The sequence below is a fragment of the Xenopus tropicalis genome, chromosome 5, assembly GCF_000004195.4.
Source record: "Xenopus tropicalis strain Nigerian chromosome 5, UCB_Xtro_10.0, whole genome shotgun sequence".
NCBI classification, from domain to species: Eukaryota; Metazoa; Chordata; class Amphibia; order Anura; family Pipidae; genus Xenopus; species Xenopus tropicalis.
Window position 1 is genome coordinate 118,056,056 of NC_030681.2, and position 23,731 is coordinate 118,079,786.

The window sequence follows — 23,731 nt, forward strand, 5'->3', positions numbered from 1 at the left end:
ATATATAGATAAGCAGGCCATACACAAATAGACATTGTTTGCCAGCTCAGTCGCACCTGGCAGGAGTCGTAAGCCTGGGTGTTGAATGGGGCCAGAATAACCTCCCTGATTAATCTAATTGGGCTCAATCAGATATTGATTATAAAGGTTGTTCTGTGTCCATCTGCTGATAGGTCTATATGGTCCCCTATGTGATTTGATCATTGGCCAACAGACAATAATACCCACCACTTTGGTAGCAAAATAGTGTAAATAGTAACTTATCTGGTCACCTTGATAAATGAGTTAATGTAACTACAGGTATGGGATCCATTATCCGGAAACCCATTATCCAGTAAGATCCGCATTACGGAAAGCCTGTCTCCCATAGACACCATTTTAATCAAATAATTCAGATTTTTAAAATGGATTTACTTTTTCTCTGTAATAATAAAACAGAACATTGTATTTGATCCCAACTAAGATATAATTAATCCTTATTAGATGCAAAATAATCCTTTTGGGATTAATTAATGTTTTATTGATTTTTTAGCAGACTTAAGATATGGAGATCAAAATTACAGAAAGACTCCTTATCTGGAATACCCTTGGTCTCGAGCATTCTGGATAATGGGTCCTGTATTATATTTAGAATAAAAGATTACCTAATTCATGTAATACAATATTCACTCAGGATCTTTTATATTTGGGTGGAGTCCAATAGAACTGCTTTGCCATCAGGATGTATATATATTCTGAATCACTTACTAATACAGGGCAATAGTCACTTATGCAGGGGTTATATGTATGATGGGTAGTTCACCTTTAGGTTCAGCTTTAGTATACTCTAATGGACTATTCTTAGCTACTTTTGAATTTGTTTTTATTATGTATGCTTTCAGTGGCGTAACTACTCTGCGCCGGGCCTCCCTTCAGAAGGGCCCAGCACAGAGTAGCAAACTTACCGGGCCCCATCACCCTGACGCTTCGTCCCTCTGGTCTGATGCGCCCCCCGCTCCCCGCCCACTGGCCTGTAAATCCCAGCCCATACTCCTCCCTAGGAGCTGGCATGGAGCAAAGATTTACCTGGTAAATGGAGGAAGCTTTCTCTATTGTTAAGCCATTGTATGCTTAAAGGACATGTCAACCCCAAGAATAATTTTTGCCTAATAAAAGAAAACATAATTTTAAGCAACTTTCCAATATCAATTTCTTAAAACATTATTAGTGCTTTAAAAGTTATTAGTAAATGAAATTGCTATAGAAAGCAGCATTTGCTGAACTCCTAGTTGTTACTTTTTATACAATGCTGCAAGTGCCAGGCTCCTCCAGCAAGTCAGGTCTGTCAGTCTGCTGCTTGTGTTACAATGTTTAAAATGCCAGGGAATAGAAAGGACAGGCTAACAGCAGTTATATATACAAATAACTCAATAACCATTACAAATATGTAATGAATGTATATTGCAAAGTTGCTTAGAATTGAGCTTTCTTTTATTAGGCAAAACATTATTTTTTCGGGGTTGACATGTCCTTTAATAGAATTTTAATTATTTGTCTTTCTTGTCTCCCTCTTTTCAGTTTGCAGTTCAAAATGCTATCTGGTTGTTGGGTGTGTAACTGGCAGGCAAACAACTATTGCTATGTGAGAATTAGTCATGTGCGGGTCAACAAAAAGTCAACATGCACCCACCCCTATTCACTAGTGAAAATACACTTTTAATGTTATTGTTGCTTTGTATCACTTACCTTTCAGCACAAGCAGACATTGCCTCTTATATCCTAAGCTCCGAATTACAGGAAGGCCATCTCCTTTAGATTCCATATGAATCAAACAATCCTAATTTTTTAAAATAATTTCCCTTTTCTCTGTAATGATAAAACATTTTCTTGTACTTTATCCTAACATATAATGAAATCTTATTGGAGGCAAAATAACCCTATTGGGTTTATTTAATGTTTACATTTATTTTTTAGTAGATGTAAAATACAAAGATCCAAATTACAGAAAACCTCAGGTGTGTGTTCTGGATAACTGGTCCCACACCTGTAGCAACAATGCCACTGAAATGTATTGAGTGTGGAAATGCTAATGTGAATCTTTGTAGGGAAAAAAAAACTTGTATTTCTGCAATCAGCAAACAAACATGCAAAACAAAATGAGATAGTGTTTATGGCTAACTATATAGGAATGTAAGAAAAACAAGCTTTCTGGCCTCTGAATACGTATTTCAGCGGGACGCACACAGCATGCTTATCACGCTTTCTCTTCCGACTGAATTGCAAGCTTGAATGATAATATGGGTAGGAGATTACATACTTACTTCATCTTGAAGTAAAATCATTTACCAGATTCAAGACCATACGGAAATTACTGCAGAATATGAATGCGGAAGTTTGTTTCATAGTACCTGTATTGTCTAAATTCTTCAGTTCCTTTTCTCCACCATTCCCCAAAAATGCTTTGTTTCTTTCAACAATGGACTATAATGTTGTAAATGGTTTTTATAAAACTATTTCTAGTCATGTAGAAAGCATTACAAATGCACGCAGCACTTTGCACACATTCATCCTTTCTCACAGGTAATAAGTACTAGTGTTGAGTTGATGGTTGTATCAGAATCAAGTTCCTTCCTCTCAAAAAAACAACTGTATCACATCTTGTTTAGTTGTACGCATAATGCAGCCCCTGCCAAACTGCTTCCTTAAGGTGGACATACATGCTCAGATCCGCTTGCTAATTGGTGGGCAATATTGGGCAAGTTCAGTCATTTGGCCCTGGGGCCCAAATGATCGAATTAGAAAGGTGGGTATAGGTGCCCGTCAATTTGGGGACTGCAAAATCAAACCTGCCCAAACGAGATCTGGCCAATTTCAGGCCAGATGTCGGTCAGGCAGGTCTGTCACAGGACCCATACACAGGCCGATAAGCTGCTGATTCAGTCTAAGGGACCAATATCAGCAGCTAGATTTGGCCCATGTACAGTATGGCCACATTTAGATGTATGACTTGTTCAGTAAAAAGCTTACAGAGGTTATACACCAGAGTATAGAATGGCTTCATAAATGTTATTATAATTAGGGCCGTGTTTTGGTTTTACCATCTTTTGTGAGCTGTGCTATTCAGCTACAGATTAAATGCTTTAAAATCCATTGTTGCCAACGGTTTAAAAGGCTGCTATATGCAAACATTGTGCAAAATCCTGGAATTAATTCTCAGATCTGACATTAGAGAAACCTTGCATATCACCTGCAGGAAAGATTCAGACAATTCATTTCAAATATTTCCAGTTCAGAAAGTAAACTGTCACTTTGGTTTATATCTGAATGTTATAGATATCTATAACAATACATTTACAGGTATAGCATCCTGAAACTCATTTTTCAGAAAGCTACAAATTAAAGACATCTTCTACAGACTCTATTTCAATCAAATCATTCAAATTTGTAAAAATGATTCCCCTTGTCTCTGTAATAATAAAACAGTACCTTGTACTTGATAGGAACTAAGCTGCATGAATCCATATTGGCTGCAAAACAATCCTACTGATTTTATTTAATGATTAAATGATTGTTAGCAGACCAGGTCTAGTGATACAAATTACAGAAAGATTGCTTATCTGGAAAACCCCAGGTCCTGAGCATTATGGATAACAGATCCCATACCCAGATTGCATAAAACAGACATTTAATATAAGAAGTTTTTTGTTTTTTTGTTTTTTTTTTTACAAAAAATATATATTTTGTGCCACGAGATTGTTCAAAATGAAAAACAGACGTAGGGTACTAAAGTTCATCACTCTGTTTCATAGAGAATGCCATGTTCACATACAAACCACACAAACATGCTAGGTTACTTCAGCCAATGAATCGCCTGGCACATGAGGTTTTTTACCACCACAACTTTTTTTCACTGCTTCCTATGGTTTTAAAGTAAAAGATTTCAAACATAAAAACATTCATCTCTGTGTACAAGAGCCTATAAAATATACCCTTATAATGAGTGCTTAGTGATGTCATCAGTTATAATCAGTGCTTAGTGATGTCATTTGCATTCCATAAAACTTGTGTATTACAAAAAAATGAATATCAGTGATAAAATATGAGAACATTAGAAGTCACCTTGGCGTTCCATGTTCATTTTTTTATAAATTCTTCTATGTGGATATTCCTTGAACGCACATAAACCTGTACGTTAACATGGGAAATTCCATTGTCAAACACATGACTTAAAGGGGATGTTGATAAACGATATCATCAAATCTGGACAAGCACTCCAAAAAGATCCAACAATGATCGTTCAATGAAGTAAGAATGTATATTCATTAATAATTATATGTCCATGATTGGGATGTTACCCAATAATGTTTGTTTTTGGGGTTTTTTTTTGCATGAACAAAACTGTAATTCTAGGCCACTTTCCAATATATGTTGATTAAATATTTTCACTAATTTAAATGTCTGGGTATTGAACTGGGGTGTCCAGGACACACCAGGGGGCCACCACCTAAAGGGACCCCATGTTGTGAACCCACATCCCTGTGCAACCCTACCGCATTCCTCCGAACACCACAAACTGATCCCCCCATCCGGGGCAGCCAGCAGGCCTGAGGCCCACCGTGTTTTATCCAGCTGTTTCACTGATCCAGTCCAACCCTGGTACATAAACAGTGTATCAGAAATCAGTTTCTTCAGCCAAGGCTCCAGTTACCACAATGCCTTCCTCACTTTGTTAATCTACTTCTTCCCAAGTCTCTTAATCATAGAACATGCAAGGCATTGTGGGAATTGGAGTCCTAGCTGGTGGAGAGCTGGCTACCCATGCAATGTTCCAGTGTTCAGTCGGGAGGTGGGGGAGGACATTGCAGAAGAGAGACATAAATCATTCCAATAAGATTTGCAAATCACTTTCAAATTATTAAAAAGTTCTATTTTACACTTACATATATAATTTACATCTGATCCGAAAATGTATGGATTGGGTAATACGGATGAAGCAAATGCCATGTAATAGAGATGTTTATGGTCAGCTGATATCTAATATCCCCATATGGCAAAGAATAAAAAAGCAAATGTGGGTGAGTTTCAAGCTAACCAGCAAATCATAACTCTGTATTAGGGAATTTTCAGCCAGGACAATGGTGCTGTGTTAGATCCTTTGGATCTTATATACATTATATGACCAATCAAGCTGTATTATTATCAATGCAAAAAGGGGAGGAACCAGGATCAGTCTAGCAAAGGAACTAAGCAACACACTTCAGTTAGCTGAAATGACTGGCAAGTGCTTTGAAAACCTGCCATATTCAGGATCATAGACTGGAGTTTTGCTCTGGAGCAGGTAAGGGTTTAATTGTTTTCATACATAATTTTTTTATACTAAGCCATTCATTTATCTTAATGTAATAAAAACAACTCCTAATGTCATTAAAGCATTAAAAACTGCAAACCACCTCAAAGCAGAATCTGTTCTTAAAGAAATTCCATATTGCCACCTTGTGGTGATACTCTTCCAATTTCTCTGCTCTTTATTAATTGCATGGTTGATTAAAATCATCCTAGAGATAATTATAATGTGCTATGACACTAAATACTGTCTGTTCATCACTATTGTATAGCAATGATTGGCAATGAATTTGATAGCGTTATTGTAACTACTATTGCACTTGAGTAAAGAATGAGACTACAGAATACAGTGTGTGTGTGTGTGTTTACACCATACATACTTATGTACCTTTATTTTAGGTATTTTTAATTGCTTAGTATCACTGATAATTTGCTGTATCAAAAACTCAGAGGCAAGGATCCCTCTTGATGGCCACACAGAGGTCTACATGTTTTACTAATAACATGCAATGAATACTATGTAAGCTTTTGCTTAGGACCCTCAAGGGCATGAAAGGGTCCTCCGTGAAAGTGTGTGGTTTTTCTTGCACTTAGCTTCTAAAATGCACAGGGCTTTATTTGGCCAATATCATCATAGGGAGGATTCTAGAAGTGATAAGCTCTATTGCTACAAGTGCAGTGTGCACAGTAAAGTATTCAACTGACTTGAGTTTTGCTGTACAGGTATGGGACCTATTAGCCACAATGCTTGGGACCAGGGATTTTCTGCAATATGGATTTCCATACCTTAAGTCTTCTAAAAGATATAGGATAGGATAGGATTGTATTGCCTCCAAAAGGATTAATTATATCTTAGTTGGGATCAGGTATAAGGTACTGTTTTATTATTACAGAGAAAAAGAAAATTACTTTTTAAAATTCTAATTATTTGCTTATAATGGAATCTATGGGAGACGTCCTTTCCATAATTCAGAACTTTCTGGATAATAGGTTTTCCATACCTGTATATCATTGTATATAGCTCTGAGGTAATGTTTTAGTCACTATGTATTGTTAATAAGCCTAAATTGTCACGATAAGCCACAGAAACAGTTTCCAGCTCCACTCCATGCAGTTTCACAGTATCCTTGGATACTTAGATCATTTTTATTGGTACAAGCAAATCTTTATCAGTACACTGAACCATTTGACCTTATGTGAGAACATTCTGGAAATGTAACCCGTGAAAGGTTCTTGTATATCAGGATAGCTGGAATTTGTGGTTTAATTGCACATGAAATTGCCTGCTTTATTATAATACATTATTTATACAGGTACATTGTATGCAGCAATTAACAGAATGTTTAACCATTAACCTCAGTCTCTATACTAGTGCCTGTTTTATCAGAAGTTGGTTCCCCACTATTCAATATGTTTTTGAGTTGTTGGAGGAATGCAGAGCGCTAACAGGAAACCTTCCCAAACATGAAAGGGATAAAACAAACTACATACATCAGCTCCCTGGTTAGATTCAAACCCAACGCTCCAGTGCTGAAAGAGCAAACAAACATCTATAATGTGACACTACACTGACTATACAGAGAAGGTAAGAAGGTAATACAGGGAAATTATTTAAACTATGTACTTTGCAGGACAGATACATTGCAGACTAACCGTACTTATATTCACATTCATACAGTAAAAGCACTGATAATGACAGGAATACACTTGAATACACACATATTCCCTAATACCCACATTAATTATCACAGAATCAAAAAACCATTAACATAAACATATCTTCCTAAAATGGAAAGTTATATTTATAATAAGATCCATAACTGGTTCTAAAGCAATTTCTGGGTCACAGTCATAAGACCTCTTATAAAATGGGAACATAGGAATTACAGAAGGCATAAAGGCAAAAGTGCAGGGACAAAGCTAAAAAACTTAAAAAGGCGTTAAGGTGTATTGTAACCTTTATCTGGAACAAGAAATTCCAGACTTCCATTTTTGTTGCATTCCCTTATAATAACATTGGCATCAAGGTTCATCTTTACTGGCCAAGCTGATAAAATAATGTCCAGGGCAACCCTGAGAAGGGAAAGCAGAAAAGCATGGTGAATAGGAGAACAAACGCGGCTAGGGAGAAGCAGGAGAGGAGTGAGGGGAAGAAAATAAGAAAAATTAAAAAAAAGGGACGAGGAAAACAAAACTGGGCAAATGAAGAAGGGGATAGTGAAGTGGCAGGCCTCATAGATAGCGGGACAAAGGGGAGGCACAGAACGAGGAGGGCCAGATCAAGGGAGAAGAAAATATGACACTAAGAAAAACAGTAGGAGCAGGTTAGAGAAGTACCGGAGTTGAACGTATAGAGAGGAAATGGAAATCGAGGGGAATAACAGAGATAGAAGAGCACCAAACAAATTGGCTTAGGTTAGATTTTGATATCCCAACTATAAGTTCATCATTATAGTGGTCGCTGTAACTACCAATAAATATCCAGGTACCTCTATTGTTTACATATGTTTTCTTAAAAACGTTGCACCACTCATCCGAGTGGCTTCTTCAGTTCAACTGAGTGGTAGGGAATTCCCCTGCATTTAACATCTTGAGGGTAGTACAGTCACAGACCTCAAGGGTTTAAGTCGAACTAAAGAAGCCACTCGGATGAGTGGTAAAACATTTTCAAGGAAACTCAGAAAGTCCAGTTGCTTTAGACCTAATTCTTCTAGATACTGTATATGAACTGGATGACTCTTCATATATTTATAATATCCTTATTTTTTACAATAGGGGGTACATTATTTGCAATATATTTTACAGGTTGTTATTAGGTTGTAATTAGGTTGGCATTATTAGATATAGCATTTTGGGGTATACACTTTATGATGTTACTAAGTTCAGTTAGTTTACTTGGAAATTCACATGATGACTTGTCAGCATGCCTGCCGTGTGATTATTTGTGGTTGTATAGAGCTGGCTCAGACGTATTGTCCAACTACTTTTTACTTTCACATGCATGGCACAGAATATACACATGAAATCTTACAGATCACTGTCACACATGTCAGGTTAATGTTTTTTAGATTTAGAATTTAAAATCTTCCACTTAATTGTTTAGTGACACATCATTCATTCACTGCAAGCCATCTTAAAGGAAAACTATATCCCCAGAATGAATACTTAACTAACAGATAGTGATGGGCGAAATGTTTTGCCAGGCATGGATTAGCAGCAAATTTCCGCCGTTTAGCAAATCTTTTGAAAGATTCACAAATTTTTCAGCGAAGCGAAACGGGACAGAGTTTATATTACGTTAAGTAGCCTATTAAAGAATCTTGCCAAACTGGAATATATATATATACATATTGCCCTTTTACATCCTTTCCCTTGAGTCACCGTTTAGTGGTGGGCTGTGTGCTCCCTCAGAGATCACATGACAGGAAATAATGCAGCTCTAACTGTAACAGGAAGTAGTGTGGGCGCAAAAGGCAGAACTCCATTAATTGGCTGATGGGGCCTAGCATGTATGTGTGCCTTGGCTTGTTTGTGTGCACTGTGAAACCTATGATCCCAGGAGGCGGCCCTTAATTCTTAAAATGGCAATTTTCTATTTAGCATTACCCAATAGTGCAAAGTACTAAAAAAGTATATTTTTATAAAAATCGTTTATTTAGATGAAGCAGGGTTTTATATATGAGTTTGTTTATGCAATATATTTTTATAGAGGCCTACATTGTTTGGGGGTGTAGTTTCCTTTTAAAAGCTAATTCTGTAGTTAACTTCTAGAGTAAAAAAGACATTTTTGTGGTCTGTGTATGGTTTTGCAAAATAACAAAAAAGGAGTGGTTGTATGATTGTATCATGTGATAAACGCTCTTCATTTCTCACTTTAAGGCAAAGCCAGAGCTAAGATTTTCATTGCCTTGCTAGCCCTGTGGAACATCCTTAATGTACATTCTGTGTCTGTTAAAATGAACCTGGGGATTCACAGGGAACACACTGAGTAGAACTTTCTTTGCCTGAATGCGTGGAATCTAAGTGAAATGCTCTGAGCCCTGGGGAGACTTTTTTATGAGGATAAGTGCAGGCTGACTATCCACCCATATGCTTAAAAAATCTTCTAGTTGTGCCTGCCCCCGAAAGCACCAAATCCACCCAGGTGCAGGCACACGCAGCCGATATCTGCCAACAATTGGCAAGTTTTGCATCTGTATAAATAAATATATATATATATATATTCTGCACCTTGTTTTTTTATTTTTATTTTTTTAAATATGGAGCTTCATAAGAATTTATGAGATTGTGTACATGTAGCATTTAACATTATGACATTATGATAAGATTACAATGAATCTACCGGTAGTTTCTAACTTTCCTATCTTAATCTTAGTCTTCATATCGATGGATATCTCTATATAATGTGAATGCTTTCACTACACTGGGGTTCTATTGCTTCTGTATGAGTAAGAGTATGGGTCCGTATTTCAGTTATTCATCTATGAGTGACAAATTTATTTGTCACTACACTAGTCAAATGGAAGCCTTTTGATGTATGTATGTATATCTTTATTTATAAAGCGCTATTTATGTACGCAGCGCTGTACAGTAGAATACATTAATACAAACAGGGGGTAATTAAGATAATAATAGATAAATACAAAGTATAACAATAAATACAAGATACAGTTGCAATAAGTTAAGAGTCAAAGACACAAGAGGATGGAGGTCCCTGCCCCATAGAGCTTACAATCTATATGTAGATGTATTTAAATAGATGTATTTGATGTAAGCTCTGTGGCCAATATTACTATTTGATCACTTTCTCTGCCTGCTAGGGGACTGCACAATTTTATAGTGTTAACAATATTGTAACTAGCACTGTTTTTAATAGCTCCAAAATATTGTTTTAAAAATGCATAATTAAAGTGCCAGTTTTGTTATTGGAACTGATCTATTGGGCATATAGCATTGCATGTGATACACAGTATATGATCCTCCAGCTCTAGGCTACAGTTTATTTGCCTGAAGGGCTAACAGGGATGGAATGCAGTAGGCTGAACTATTTTATTAAACAAAAGGGAAACTATCAGAAAACAGTAGATTAATAAAGTGAAAGTACATTTTTTCCTTAATTTTACCAGTAAACCACCATACATGATATAGTGTAGATCAGCTACTGTATGTGACATGGTAAATGGCACGGAGAGTGTGAAACAGATGCTGAACAGGAACTGGTATTTGAGATGACCAGTGCTTATTAGTAAGTACATATATGAAGAGTACATCTCTGCAAATATTTTATGGATGGTTGTTTCAGCAGGAAGTGGTTTCTAGAGAAACATAACAAATACATTCATGCAAATCAGGAGAACTTAGTAAGTCTCCTAACAGTCCATAGGCATTAACAAGCTGAGCTATTCTTGCTTCCATCACAATACAGAGTCATTTCACTGCCATAATCTCTATGTTATAAGACTGCAGGGATCTATTTTTGAAAACAGTACTGCTATATATATATATCAAAATCCTGGCGATGCCTTTATTCTAAATGGTCTCTACAGTATCTCAGCTAGAAAACTTTAGTACAGTTATAGAACAGGTATGGTACATATCAGATGCTAGATATAGATGGTTGATAGATAGACAGATAGATAGATAGATAGATAGATCATTTGTACATACATCATTTGTGTATATATATATATATACACACACACACAAAGGATGGCATACCGCTACATACCATACCTCAGATGCACGGCAAGGGGTGCTCTTGTGAAAAAAGCGTGTATTTTTAAAACAGCATAAACAGCCGAGGTTACGTTTCGGTCCACATCGGGAGCCTTGATAAAACGTAACGTCGGCTGTTTATGCTGTTTTAAAAATACAAGAGATCTCGGTTTTGCTGGTCATTTTTACAGTATATATATATATTTATTTATTTTTTAATATATATGATTACCTATGCAATTGTGTTTTATCAAGCATATACACAAATGTAAAGCCACTCCTGTAAAGTATGGCAGACAGAAGGGGAAACACTTCTAAAGAGCTGATTTTAGATATTACCACATCTTCTATCTGGTTACATGATACAATCCGCAGAGTACCTCTAAAGTCAGATACTGGAAAATACCTAAATTTTATTCCACTTTTTAACCAGCTGGAGGTCTGTTACTTTTAGAACTTTTAGTCTGCCAAATACACCTAACCTTTTTGCCCTACATGCTTTGCATTTAGATTTTCAGTAGTCTTTGTTGCACAAATACAGTGCTCTGGATTGATCTGGCAGACTGAAACTTTTATTTGCACTTTAATTAGCAATGCGCACAATGCAGCATTTCTGTATTATCAAAATTCAATAAGAATTTGGATTAACTCACTAGAATCAGATTTGAAAATGGATATAGGATGAATACCAGTACCCTTCAACATACACCTAAAATCCATAAACGGAAAAAATCCATAACTGGAAAGAAATCACTTCCAGGTTTTCCTTTATAGCTGTCTGTTACCTCAGGGACAATATCTACTGGCCTGCCTAGCCTCTAACTAGTAGCGCCCAACAAGGAGCTCCCTCTAACTGGGCTTGGTACATAGGTTTGCGTGACAAGATCACTTAAAAATTCAGGGACACGTCTAAAAAATGCAGCTAGCAAGGTGAAATGATTGCATTTTATTTGAAATGCAATCAGTGCTGCCCTGCAACATGTATTTACTAGACGTGTCCCTGAATTTTGGTCACCTTATCAAATGTCTGTACTTTTACCACTAGAGGTGAGCAAAAATTTTTTCCAGGTATGGATTTTTGATTACACCATCAGCAAATATTTTCAAGAAACCGCCACATAATTTTGCTGCAAAAATTCACATAGAATAAAAAAAATGCCCATTAACTCCAATGTATTCTGTGCAAAAAAAGTCTGCACAAAAACAAAAGTCACCACAGAAAAGGTCACTGTGAAAAAAAACACGAAAAATCACTAAAAAAAAGTTGCTGCAAAAACACACCCACTTGACTTCAATGCATTTCACTCATATCCACTGTTGCACAAATGTTTCCATGGTTTTGCAAATTTTTTGGCAAAGCAAAAGGGGGCAGATTTGCTCATCAAGAGTCACCAGATTTTTCTGCAAGTCTTCCTGTTTCCCAGGTCCCTTATACAGGTTTCTAAACCTGGGAACTCCCTACTCTGGACAATGTAGATTAATGAAGGGCACTTCTACTAATATGTTTGAACCATTACTTGCCAGCCAATGTATACTCTACAGCACTGGACCATTGTGCCATTGCTGTAGGTCTGGTTGTGTGTGTTGATCTATCCTCTGTAAATTTACTGGCAACACACAGCACAGATGGATCGGATCAAAAGGTGTAGCAATCAGAGGGTTAACGTTAAAATGTGCAGAGCAGGAATGTTCTACCCACACAAAATTAAATTTATTTTATACAGATGGGGAATCTCTTATCTACTGTATATAGTCACTATGCATCTTGTTCCTAAATGCTATGACCCATAGCTTACTGGATAAAAAAACAGCTTTTTATTCTTCTTTAATATTCTTCTTTTATTCGTCTGCAATAAAACAGTGGCCCAGATTCACTAAACAGTGTGAAAAATGATGCTTGTTTTACACTTAAAACTATCAGTTACCTTATCAAGCATATATAACTTTAGATTCACAGATTTGTTTTTTAGTGTTATTATGTCTTTTGCAGGAAGCTCCCCCCTAAACCGATATTATCACTATGCTTAAAATTAGCTTTTTAAGAGATATTCACACCAGGTCGGCATTATTTGTGCCAAGCTGTAATTAGAGTTAAAAACAGCTTGTACAACAGCAAATCCTTACATGGCAAAGTGGCATATTAATAAAACTGTTAAAAAAACATGTTACTCTGCCCAGTCTTGATGAATTACATGGAAGCATTGATGCAAAGGAACTCTAGAAATAGCACCAGCTTGGACAGCAGGAGTTCCAGGGTCTCACTAGCAACTTGTGTCAATAGGTACTATAGTTATAAGAACCTGTTATCCAGAATGCTCAGGACCTGAGGTTTTCCGGATAGGGGATCTTTCCGTAATTTGGATCTCCATAGCTTAAGTCATAAGTCTAAAAATCATTTAAATATTGAATAAACCCCATAGGATTGTTTTGCCTCCAATAACGATTGATTATATCTTAGTTTGGATCAAGTACAAGGTACTATTTTATTATTATAGAGAAAAGGAAAATATATTTAAAAAATTAGAATGATATGCTTATAATGGAGTCTATGGGAGATGGCCTTTCCATAATTCAGAACTTTCTGGATAACAGATTTCCGGATAAGGGACCCCATACCTGTACTGCCTTGCAACAAGTGAATGCTGTTGTTACCACTGTGCCAAAAGTGACCCTATTCTGATACAAATCCTTTGGAAATTGCCCAAAGGCCACTAACTGCCATGTGCCCAAAATTATGCTTTGAGAATTTCCTACAACAAGGGCACTTTGCACTGGGCACCATGTCTGTAAATGAGGCTTCTGGAATTTTAAAACATTTGTTTGAAAAAAAAAAAAACATATAAAGGCTGGCGCTGAGAGCAACATCATTTCATGCCACTTTTTTACACCAGAAATGCCATAAATGCTTTGTAATGCTGAATTTTGTTAATCACTATTCATTTTATTCATTCATAACAACAAAGATTTAAATATCTTTTTTGACAGCAACTTTTACACCAGTTATTTAGAAAAACATTTAAATGATCTTTATATATAAGTCTGAAAGGGTTATTTGGTTAGAAGGTCAAGAATTACCAGAATACAGAGGCAGGGTGAGAAGTGGGGGGAAACGTAGGAAGAGAAAAAAAAGCAGCTCTTTAGAAGTCAGAAACATCCCAGTTCGTGCTACTTCCTCCCTGCAAGCGCAACATACTGAATATTCTGCTACTTCTGTCCATCTGTAAAGCCTGACATGTACTGTATGCAACTGTATTGGCAGAGCTTCCCAAAACACTAGTTCAATTACTCATTTCAGGGTTGGAACAGATCTGCCGAAAATAAACTACTGGCTGAGTCGAAACTTATGGATCTGTGACAAGAGAGTCCCTGCATTTACTGCAACCACAGCAAGCGCAACATAACCGGAGAACACCATCTGGTAAGTAGCAGATTCATATAACCATGGTACATAGGTAGGCAGACAGAACAGAGAAGATAGGCAGAGAGAGAGAGAAACCTGGCAGATATTTTACTTAACTTACTTTTAACATGTTACAAAATGGGGAAAAATTTATGACAGAATGATAAAAGATTTTTATAGGCTGGATTTATCATTCAGAACCTGTAAATTCCAAAACCTGGTAAAATATATTATTGTATCAGCATATGTGTCTGCATTATTCCCTTTGGTTATATTTTTATTTTCTATATAGCTGTAACTTGGCAGAAAAGTAAAGGATCCTATGCAAACCTTTATATGACTCGGCACTCATACTGTTTACTTTTGCTGAGGAATTGCAGATGCATTGTAGCCTAACTGAACCATTGAACAATTGTAAACCATTGCATTTATATAGCACTGATATATTCCACATCAGTCCCTGTCCCTGTGGAGCTTACAGTCTAGGGTCCCTATCACATGACAATACTGCAGGAAGGGAAGAAATATTATGTAACCATTAACAAGCCACTTCCCCTTTTAACTGCAACGTTAGGAAGTAAGATTGCCACCTGGCTGGTATTGTATTGCCTCAGCTGGTAAAAAAAAATCTCCATGCCAGTATTAATAGGAAAGAAGAATAGCAGAAATAGGAGGGCTGGAAACCCTAGTAGAACGCATCTCCTTTGAAATTCATATGGACAATTTGCCCCATTAGAATGTGCATCAACTCGGCCTTTAATTTCTGATAAATGCAGAAGGGAAATTGGCTAAAATATAAGAATAAGCCCCAACCTACACAGTAACCCACCCAAGTGAGTGTTGGAAGATGCACTTTCTCATTTACCCTTTACAATGGATCATCTAGCCAAAGAAAGATTCCTCCTTTTCAATGTGGCTTATAGGCAGACTGCCTACGATAAGGGCTGAAGTCCCACAGAATAGTGTAAGTACAGGACTGGGGAAGTCATGGTTAAGTGCTTCTTCTCAGCATTTCTGTGCCCAAGGGAATCCTCCCAGTGGTATACAAGCCTTATTTAAGTCTTGCTTTATGTGTTTTTGTTTTTACAAATGAATATTCCCTAAAAAGCTATTATTACTAGTAAACAAAAGCACTGTGTATTTATAGACAAGGATTTCTGAGGCAGTATTGCCTATTAGAGCAGTTTGCTGCTGATTTTTTTAAAGGATTCCTCACTTGATCATGGTAGGAAAGGCTTTTGCCATATAGACTCAAAGGCAGAACTCTAGGACACTCAAGAGCTTGCAGTGGGCTCTCTGAAACTGCTTATCATATCAGACAGCAACTAACCACTCTATGGGGGAGATTTACTAAGGCATGAACGCTTTGAATGCGTCCGAATGCGTTTTTTTCATAATGATCGGTATTTTTGCTACTATTTTGTCGCCGTCACGACTTTATTGTATATTTTCCGGGACTTTTTTTCGTTGCCGTCACGAAAAAATCGGATTGGTTTTTCCGCCGTTTACAATCGCTCAATATGAAAAACAGCGACGGCAACGAAATAGTCGCGCAAAATACAAAAAAGTTGTGACGCTGACAAAAAGACGGTGAAATTTTCGTTTCCAATCCGAATTTTTTCCATTCGGGATTCGAATTCGTGCTTTGGTAAATCTGCCCCTATGTGGCAATGTGTCTAGAAAGCCTCTACAAACACACATGTGGCTTGCGTCATTGCAAGTGATACATTACTGTAATATCCTTTAGTGCTTAAAAGTCCCAGGTAGGTTTACAGTAGCCTCCAAATACTATAATAATCTAAACAGAACACTTATATAAACTGTGTAGGTGCATTGGCAACAATAAAATGATATAAACCGCCAGCAACAAAATCCACAGGCTAATTTTTCCAAATTTATCTTGTTTTATGGAACATATCTGATGTGTCCACTCAGTCCCCTGTGACTTTTTATGGAACATTTTTAACCACATATTGAATCCATTAAATAAAGTGGGAAACTTGAGCAGTCTAAATATATTCATAACATTTAGTTTACTGAACAATCCATTAATTATTACAGTAAACTGTAGTATGTAAAATCACCCTTGTACAACCCATCAAGCATTTGGGTTCAGAACATCAACAGCGACAGTACAAACTTCCAGTGAATACATTTCTGTGCTGTGACGTAACATGAATTATTCAGCTGCTGCCCTCCTCTGTTAAACTACAACTGTTGACAAAGTTCAACAACTTTCTAAACTATATTGTTTTGTGCTTTGAAATAAAGCAGATATGTGATCTCAAGAACAGGGCGGTTTGAGGCTCTTACATAAAATCACACAAGTAAACCCCCCTGGTTCCCTTGAAAAACATACACAATGTGGGGTTACGATAGCTCCCATGCCTACTATTTACATACTTAGGGGTATGTTCCTGTCCATCACTTGGAGCATTTATCTCTAAGAATTAGGGTCTTGGAGTGCTGCTTTATTTCAAAGGGCAGCTAGTCTCTGCACTGAACACTTCACTAGTTGAACATGTTAAAATTGAAACATGATGGACACCCCTAATCTCTGTTCAACACTGAACACACTGTGTATATGGCTTCTGGCTGACTTGCCTAGGTTTGATTAAAGCTCTAAATTAGAGATCTCCAAACTTTTTTTTACCTATGAGCCACAATCAAACGTAAAAAGAGTTGAGAAGCACCACAAGCATGAAAAAAGTTCCCAGGTGTGCCAAATAAGGGTTGTGATTGGCTATTTGGTAGCCTCTATATGGACTAGCAGCCTACAGGAGGCTCTGTTTGTCAGTACACCTGGTTTTTATGCAACCAAAACTTGCCTCCAAGCTGGTAATTCAAAAATAAACACCTGCTTTGAGGCCACTGGGAGCACTGGTTGGGGATAACTGCTCTAAAGAATCTAGCAAGGCACTTCCCATGAAGTACGTCCTTCCCTTGCTTGTGTGGGTTTCCTCCGGGTGCTCTGATTCCCTCCCACACTCACAGACCAGTTAAATGGCTACAGAGACTATTTATGCTATACTATGTATATAGCTTGTCTATTTGCAAACAGTCATATTTGCATTGGGCTCTGACACTGTATTTTTTTCTTTCCATCTTGCCGAGTTATATTAAATCTTAACTGTGTCAAGTACAATTTGCTGCCACAGATTCTTCTTTTGCTTTTTGACAACCTCTCTCCTTGTTTGATGTTTTGTTTTAACTTTGTACACAAAAACTGCAGCTGGCCTTTGTGATGAATAAGAAGTACACAAGAGGCTCCTCTTTTTTCTTGAAATCAGCTTATAAGCGTACTCCTTCAACTGCCACAAAAATGGTTGATCATACATGTATAGAAAAATTAGTGACAGCCTAGGGGATGAATAGAAAACTCCATACTTATACTGTAGATATGGTGAAAAACACTAACCCTAAAATCATTGAAAAGCTTTAAAAAATGAGCATTAGTAGACCAACCAAAAAAAGCCTTTTCCCTACTTTATACATGCGTCAGCGTCAGTACACAGAAGGAGACTGTGCCGCAGCAGTGACACTGTGCAGCACTTACAAGAGGGAATGTACTACTGTATGTAGCTGCAACCAAAAACTAAGACATTTATGAAAACTGTAACATTTACCAAGGGCAGGAACCAAATCTGTAGCATGCATAGTCCATTGTAACACCCAAATAAATATGGGCTACATATTTGCCAGTCACCTAACAAACCTTTTACAGTGCCATGATTTTTTGTTTCTATCAGTGTTTGTGTGACATTTGATGTACTTCTATTTTACAGCACTGCAGAATATGTCGGTGGTGTATAAATAATAATTGTTAATAAAAAGAATCATTTTATTGCATTTTATGATATTGTGTTGAGAGACAGGTTACTCATTTAACATCCACTCAACATTGCATGGGGACCTATAATCTTTTGTTACACCCCTGGCTGTGTGGATAGATTTGAGATACTTGTATTTAACCCCATACTACCCTCTAGAGCAGGATTCCCCACTTTTTTTTACCTACGGACCACATTTAATTGTAAAAAGAGTTGGGGAGCAACACAAGCATGGGAAAACTTCATGGGGTACCTAATAAGGACTGTGATTGGCTATTTGATAGACCCTATGTGGACTGGCATCCTATATGAGGTTCTGTTTGTCAGTTCTTTGGGGTTTTTTTGGAACCAAAACTTGCCCCAAGCCAGGAATTCAAGAATAAGCACCTGCTTTGAGACCACTGGGAGCAACATCCAAGGGGTTGGTGAGCAACATGTTGCCCGCGAGCCACTGGTTGGGGATCACTGGTCTAGGGTTATGATAGAGAGTGTAAAGCAACATGATAAGCTCTTGGGTATTGGGTATTATAAAGTATTAAAAATCCCTTATTTAGGATATTTAGTAAATATCAGAGACTGCATTGGTCAGCAAAAGGCTGTGTGTATAAATATGTTCTGCTAGTAGAAATATTTTGTTTAATAGATGGCTAATGTAAATTGTTGAAAAGAGGGTCAACATTATAATTAAACCACAAGGTCGATTAACTAAAGAACACAATTTTTAAGAACAGTAAATAATCTTTAAAGAATCACAATCTTATAAAGTTAAACAAGAAAAAATGTGTTTAAAAGGGTTCCAGTAATAGTGATGGATAGTAAGAAGTGAGTATACAAGCCAGAGAAAGAGACATTCTTTCAAGTTTTGTTAGGGGTGCTAGCTGAACTAGCTGGTAGGAGCCTATGTAATGTATCCCCTAGCAAACATAAAGAAAGAACTGCGTTTCAACAAGATATTTTATTAAAAAAAACTGAAAAAACATGGACACAGCATAAAAGTATAATGTTTGGTAAGTCTTTATACAATGGGTCTAGCCAGAGCAGCAAGAAATAAAAATCTAAGTTCAGGAAAATAGTCAGGGCAGGCAGCAAGCAAACACAGACCATGAAACAGGTAGAAGGTCAGGACAGCAGCCAGCAGCATCCATAAAACAGGCAGATGGTCATGGCAGACCACAGACAAGCAGAAATCTAGGTCCAACAGTCTAATGGTCAAAACTGAGGGGTCAGAGGGAACAAGGACAGGGCAGACATGGACTTACATGATTCCAGAAGACAAAGACTTGAGGACACAGGAATTTGGGATGCAGGAATACAGAAACAGGAGCCAGAAACAAGGGCTTAATGGCTTAATGATCCAGGCCAGGGTATTGGAGGAGGCAAGCTTAAATATACACTTAATTGGGCTATAGCCTGCAGCTGGATCACAGAGTTACACAGTAAATACATGCAGGATAAGCAGTAGGGTCCCTGGTTCTAGACCAGGGAAATCCTTACTAATGTTTGCCTGTATGCCTCCAAAAGCAGCCAGCATGCTAGGGTGTGAAAAATGGAACACAGGTCTTCTGATGCTCCATGAATGAAGGAAGCTAGGGGCTCAGCTTTTAGCTATATCTGTAAAAGAGGAGGCTCAAATTTTGAGTCAGGGATGAGGCAATGGGTGACAGTATGCTAAGTATGCAGCATTTTAAAGCCTTCATATTTGGGCAGATGATAATGACAATTGTGTAAGTACATACTGTACTTACATTACCCACTTGCACTGTATCTAGGCAGAGTTTAACAATGTGAGGAGCAGGTAAGGGCCAACTATATGCTAGGGGATGTCTTAGGTAATGCACCAATGTAAAAGAAGAACATGGGATTCAGCCAGAGTGGCATCAGTTGCAATTTCACCTATTTATTAAGTGAATACCTACAACAAAATCATTATATCCCAATCTCAAAGATGGCCTCCTTTAACCAAAAACAGATCAGCAATACAGCAACTGATTTGGCTGATTTGGATGTGTCATGGGCTAGAATTTAACTGCAGGGTCTTTTGCTTTATATTCTTCTGGGTAAATCAGTCTAGTACTACAACTCTGTAAATCTTATCATTTTCTGTGTAATAATGCCATTATTCTCTTAGCATATACTGTAGCATAAAAATACTGGGGACTGGAGTATCTTTATTGCTACGGTTGTGCAATTCTGCAAGCATGGTCATTTAAAAAAACTAGTCTAACATTGGCTTTTTTTCCATCAGTCTATCCAAGGGGAAATTGAACAGTGAAAACTAAGGGGAGAACATCAAGAACCTTTGGCAACTTGGTAGAAAACATCTGAATATCAAGTTGGATCTGGTTACTTTTGAGAGTTTTGCTTATGGAACGTTCTGTGCAACCAACTTACAATGACACTTCACCTGTTGAGTAAAATGCAAGGATCAATAAGAACAACTGGAAAATGATTATTTTAGCAGTGTAAGCGTAAGAATAAAGTAGAAGATTGGACACGATGAACATTTTTTAAATCTAAACAGTGTGTAACTATGTAAAGATTATTTTCTGAACTGTGTTTCATTTACCAGCACGTTAAAAAAACATCTCCCAAAATACTAACACTTTTTAAACCCTTCCTAAAACAATGTATCATTTCAAAAATTCAACTGAAAACACATCCCATTGTGTTTTCAATTCAGTTATAACCAGCCGAGTCCTACCTGTTTTCTACAGTTTGGTTTTTATTGTAAGTATCATTTTAAATGGACTGAATTTTTGGATTTTCTTTTATGTTCCTAGTAACAGGAGTTTTATTGTTTACTTGAAAAACATTGTTTTTGCTGATCTTCTAATGACGCTGACACTTCCTCTGAAAATCGTCAGTGATGTAGAGCTGGGATCTGCCCTGTTAAACATAATAGTCTGCCGCTACACTGCTGTCATTTTCTACTTAAATATGTACATAGGAATTATATTTCTGGGCATTCTTGGTTTGGATAGGTATCAAAAGGTAGTGAGGCCAATGCATACTTCTTCGGTCCAAAATGTTGGATACAGTAAGGCTCTGTCGGCTGTTGTGTGGATGTTTATGGCTGTTGTGTCAGTCCCCAACATGATATTAACTAATCAACCTTTTCATGCAGCAAACTATACCAACTGTGCTCGTCTTAAAAGTCACCTTGGGATACAGTGGCACCAAGCCTCTAATTATATTTGTGTAAGTGTATTTGTGGTCGTGTTTTTCCTACTTGTCATATTTTATGTTTCCATTTCCAGGACAATATACAAATCCAATCAAAGGTTTAAAAATGGTTCAAACATGAAGGCCAAGTCCAGTCGAAATATATACAGCATTTTGTTTGTCTTCTTTGTATGTTTTGTCCCTTATCATGCTTTGCGCATTCCATATACATTAAGTCAGGTTGGGGCTGATTATAGTTGTTCTTCAAAAACTATCTTGTATTCGATGAAGGAAGTGACATTGCTGCTAGCAGCTTCCAATGTCTGCCTTGACCCCATCATATATTTTTTCATGTGTCAACCATTTAGAAACATGTTATTCAAGAAACTGCACTTGACGTGTGGAGAAATGGAGCAAGACAAGACATGTAGGGTGTCTTCTACTATGCCTGGGATATCAATGTGAGTTCTAATGCAATGTGAGTTCTACTACAATCATGATAGTCTTAAAAAAGGTGACGATATAGCAAATTTAAAAAAAAATGTTGCTCACAAGCTTGTTATTTTATGTATGCCCCAATTAGATTTGGATTTTTTAAACAAATCTGTTCCTTTACTCGTTGTTGTTGGAGGACAGTCTTGGTTGTGATTAAAGTTCCCATTGATCACTGGAGCCAATAACTGCCCATTTAGGGGCATGGTCAGACTATTAAACAGTAGACTATGTACTGCAACTAATGCTAAAATATGAAGACAGAGTGCCCTGTTGCTGAAAATGCTTACTTGCCTAATGGAAAAAGCTGATAAATTGAATGTGTTCTGCATTTAAATTTAATAACATTTATGCACATAGTATCACAGACACAGCACAGAAACCAATTCTGCCTCTGAAGCACCTTCTAGCATGTCAGCACATACCATATATATAGGGAGTTAGGGCCAATGATGGGGTCACCTACAGCTGTATAAGCTGTTCCCAGATATGTACACACATACATAACATACAGAGAGAAAAAAAAGACTAGCTATTCCAATACAACTTGGATATTTCTTATATAACTGGCATTTGAAGTGTAAGTTTAAAACCTTACATCTCAAGACTAAGCTGCATCCAGTTTTGTCTTTCTGGGACTAAACAGTTGCAGAGAAATCTAGCTAAAAAAGCAAAGGGAGCAAATTTATGAGCCACAGACAAGCACTTTCTGTCTGAACACTCAACAACAAAAATGTTTCTACAAACTTCTTTTGTCTCACTGTCAGATTTCAAAGGAGAAATATTTTTAAATCTCTGCAACACAAGACAAAACTCAGTAAACACAGCTGTGTACTAGCTGCAATGGGATTTGTTTAGATTAAAAAAGACACACACACAATAATTGTCATGGTTTGATGCCTTTGACTGAGCTACCAGTAATTGGGATACAGCAGGCCAGAGGCTACACTGCCAGCTATGTAAATATACATTATGAAAACTCCTCTTACCTTTAATACCGAGATTAAATACACAAAGGAAATGAAGGAAGCAAGGCTATATCTTCATTAGACAGTGAATAGAATATGTTATTTTCAAAGATACTGTACTTATTCAGGTTCACATGGGATCTACATTGTTGGTAATCTACCTACAGTATGTAATATTGTAAATTAAATGTAATTTTAATACAATTACTAAGTAATTAAAATGACAGGTCAAATCCGAATCATATATAATATGCAACCATTGTATTACTGAAACGAAATGTAAATGACTAAATGATTTTCATGCTATTACATAATGTTAAAGCGCAGTTCTGTAGACCTTTTTTACTATGTGGACAAGCATTGTCTCAGTGTGCCTTAATAGCTGCAATTAATGTTGTGAATCCTTTTAAATTTTCAACATCTCTACATAAATATGACCTAAAATGTGATCTCTTTTTCATGAATGTCCTGAAACTAGACAATGAGAACCCAATTAAACAAAAAAGTCAAAACTCTGTTTGTTCATTTATTTATTGAGAAAAATTATCCAAAGTGTCATATCTGTGAGTTTCACATATTTGTATGTAAACCTTTGTTTTTAGTAGCTGTAATGCCCCCTTGGATAGCAATAGCTGCAACTAAACATTTCCGGTAACTGCTGAGCAGCTCTGCATATCAGCATGGAATCATTTTATCCCATTCCTCCTTCATCTAAGGGTTGTTGGAGGGTTCCTCGCATAAACTCCCTGCTTCAGCTCCTTCCACAACATTTCTATAGGATTATGGTCAAGATCTTGACTTGGCCATTCCAAAACATGAACTTTCTTCTGCAATTTTTAGGG

At 37.0% G+C, this 23,731-nt stretch overlaps 1 protein-coding gene across 1 annotated transcript; it reads left to right on the forward strand.

Annotated features, from left to right (window-relative positions):
* Positions 1–14,219: 14,219 nt before the first annotated feature.
* Positions 14,220–23,398, forward strand: p2ry14 (purinergic receptor P2Y14). Its single transcript, XM_002941104.3, has 2 exons — positions 14,220–14,455; positions 20,513–23,398. The coding sequence occupies exon 2, from the start codon at positions 20,893–20,895 to the stop codon at positions 21,892–21,894; it is 1,002 nt and encodes a 333-aa protein (XP_002941150.1). The 5' UTR covers positions 14,220–14,455; positions 20,513–20,892; the 3' UTR covers positions 21,895–23,398.
* The last annotated feature ends 333 nt before the right edge of the window (positions 23,399–23,731 follow it).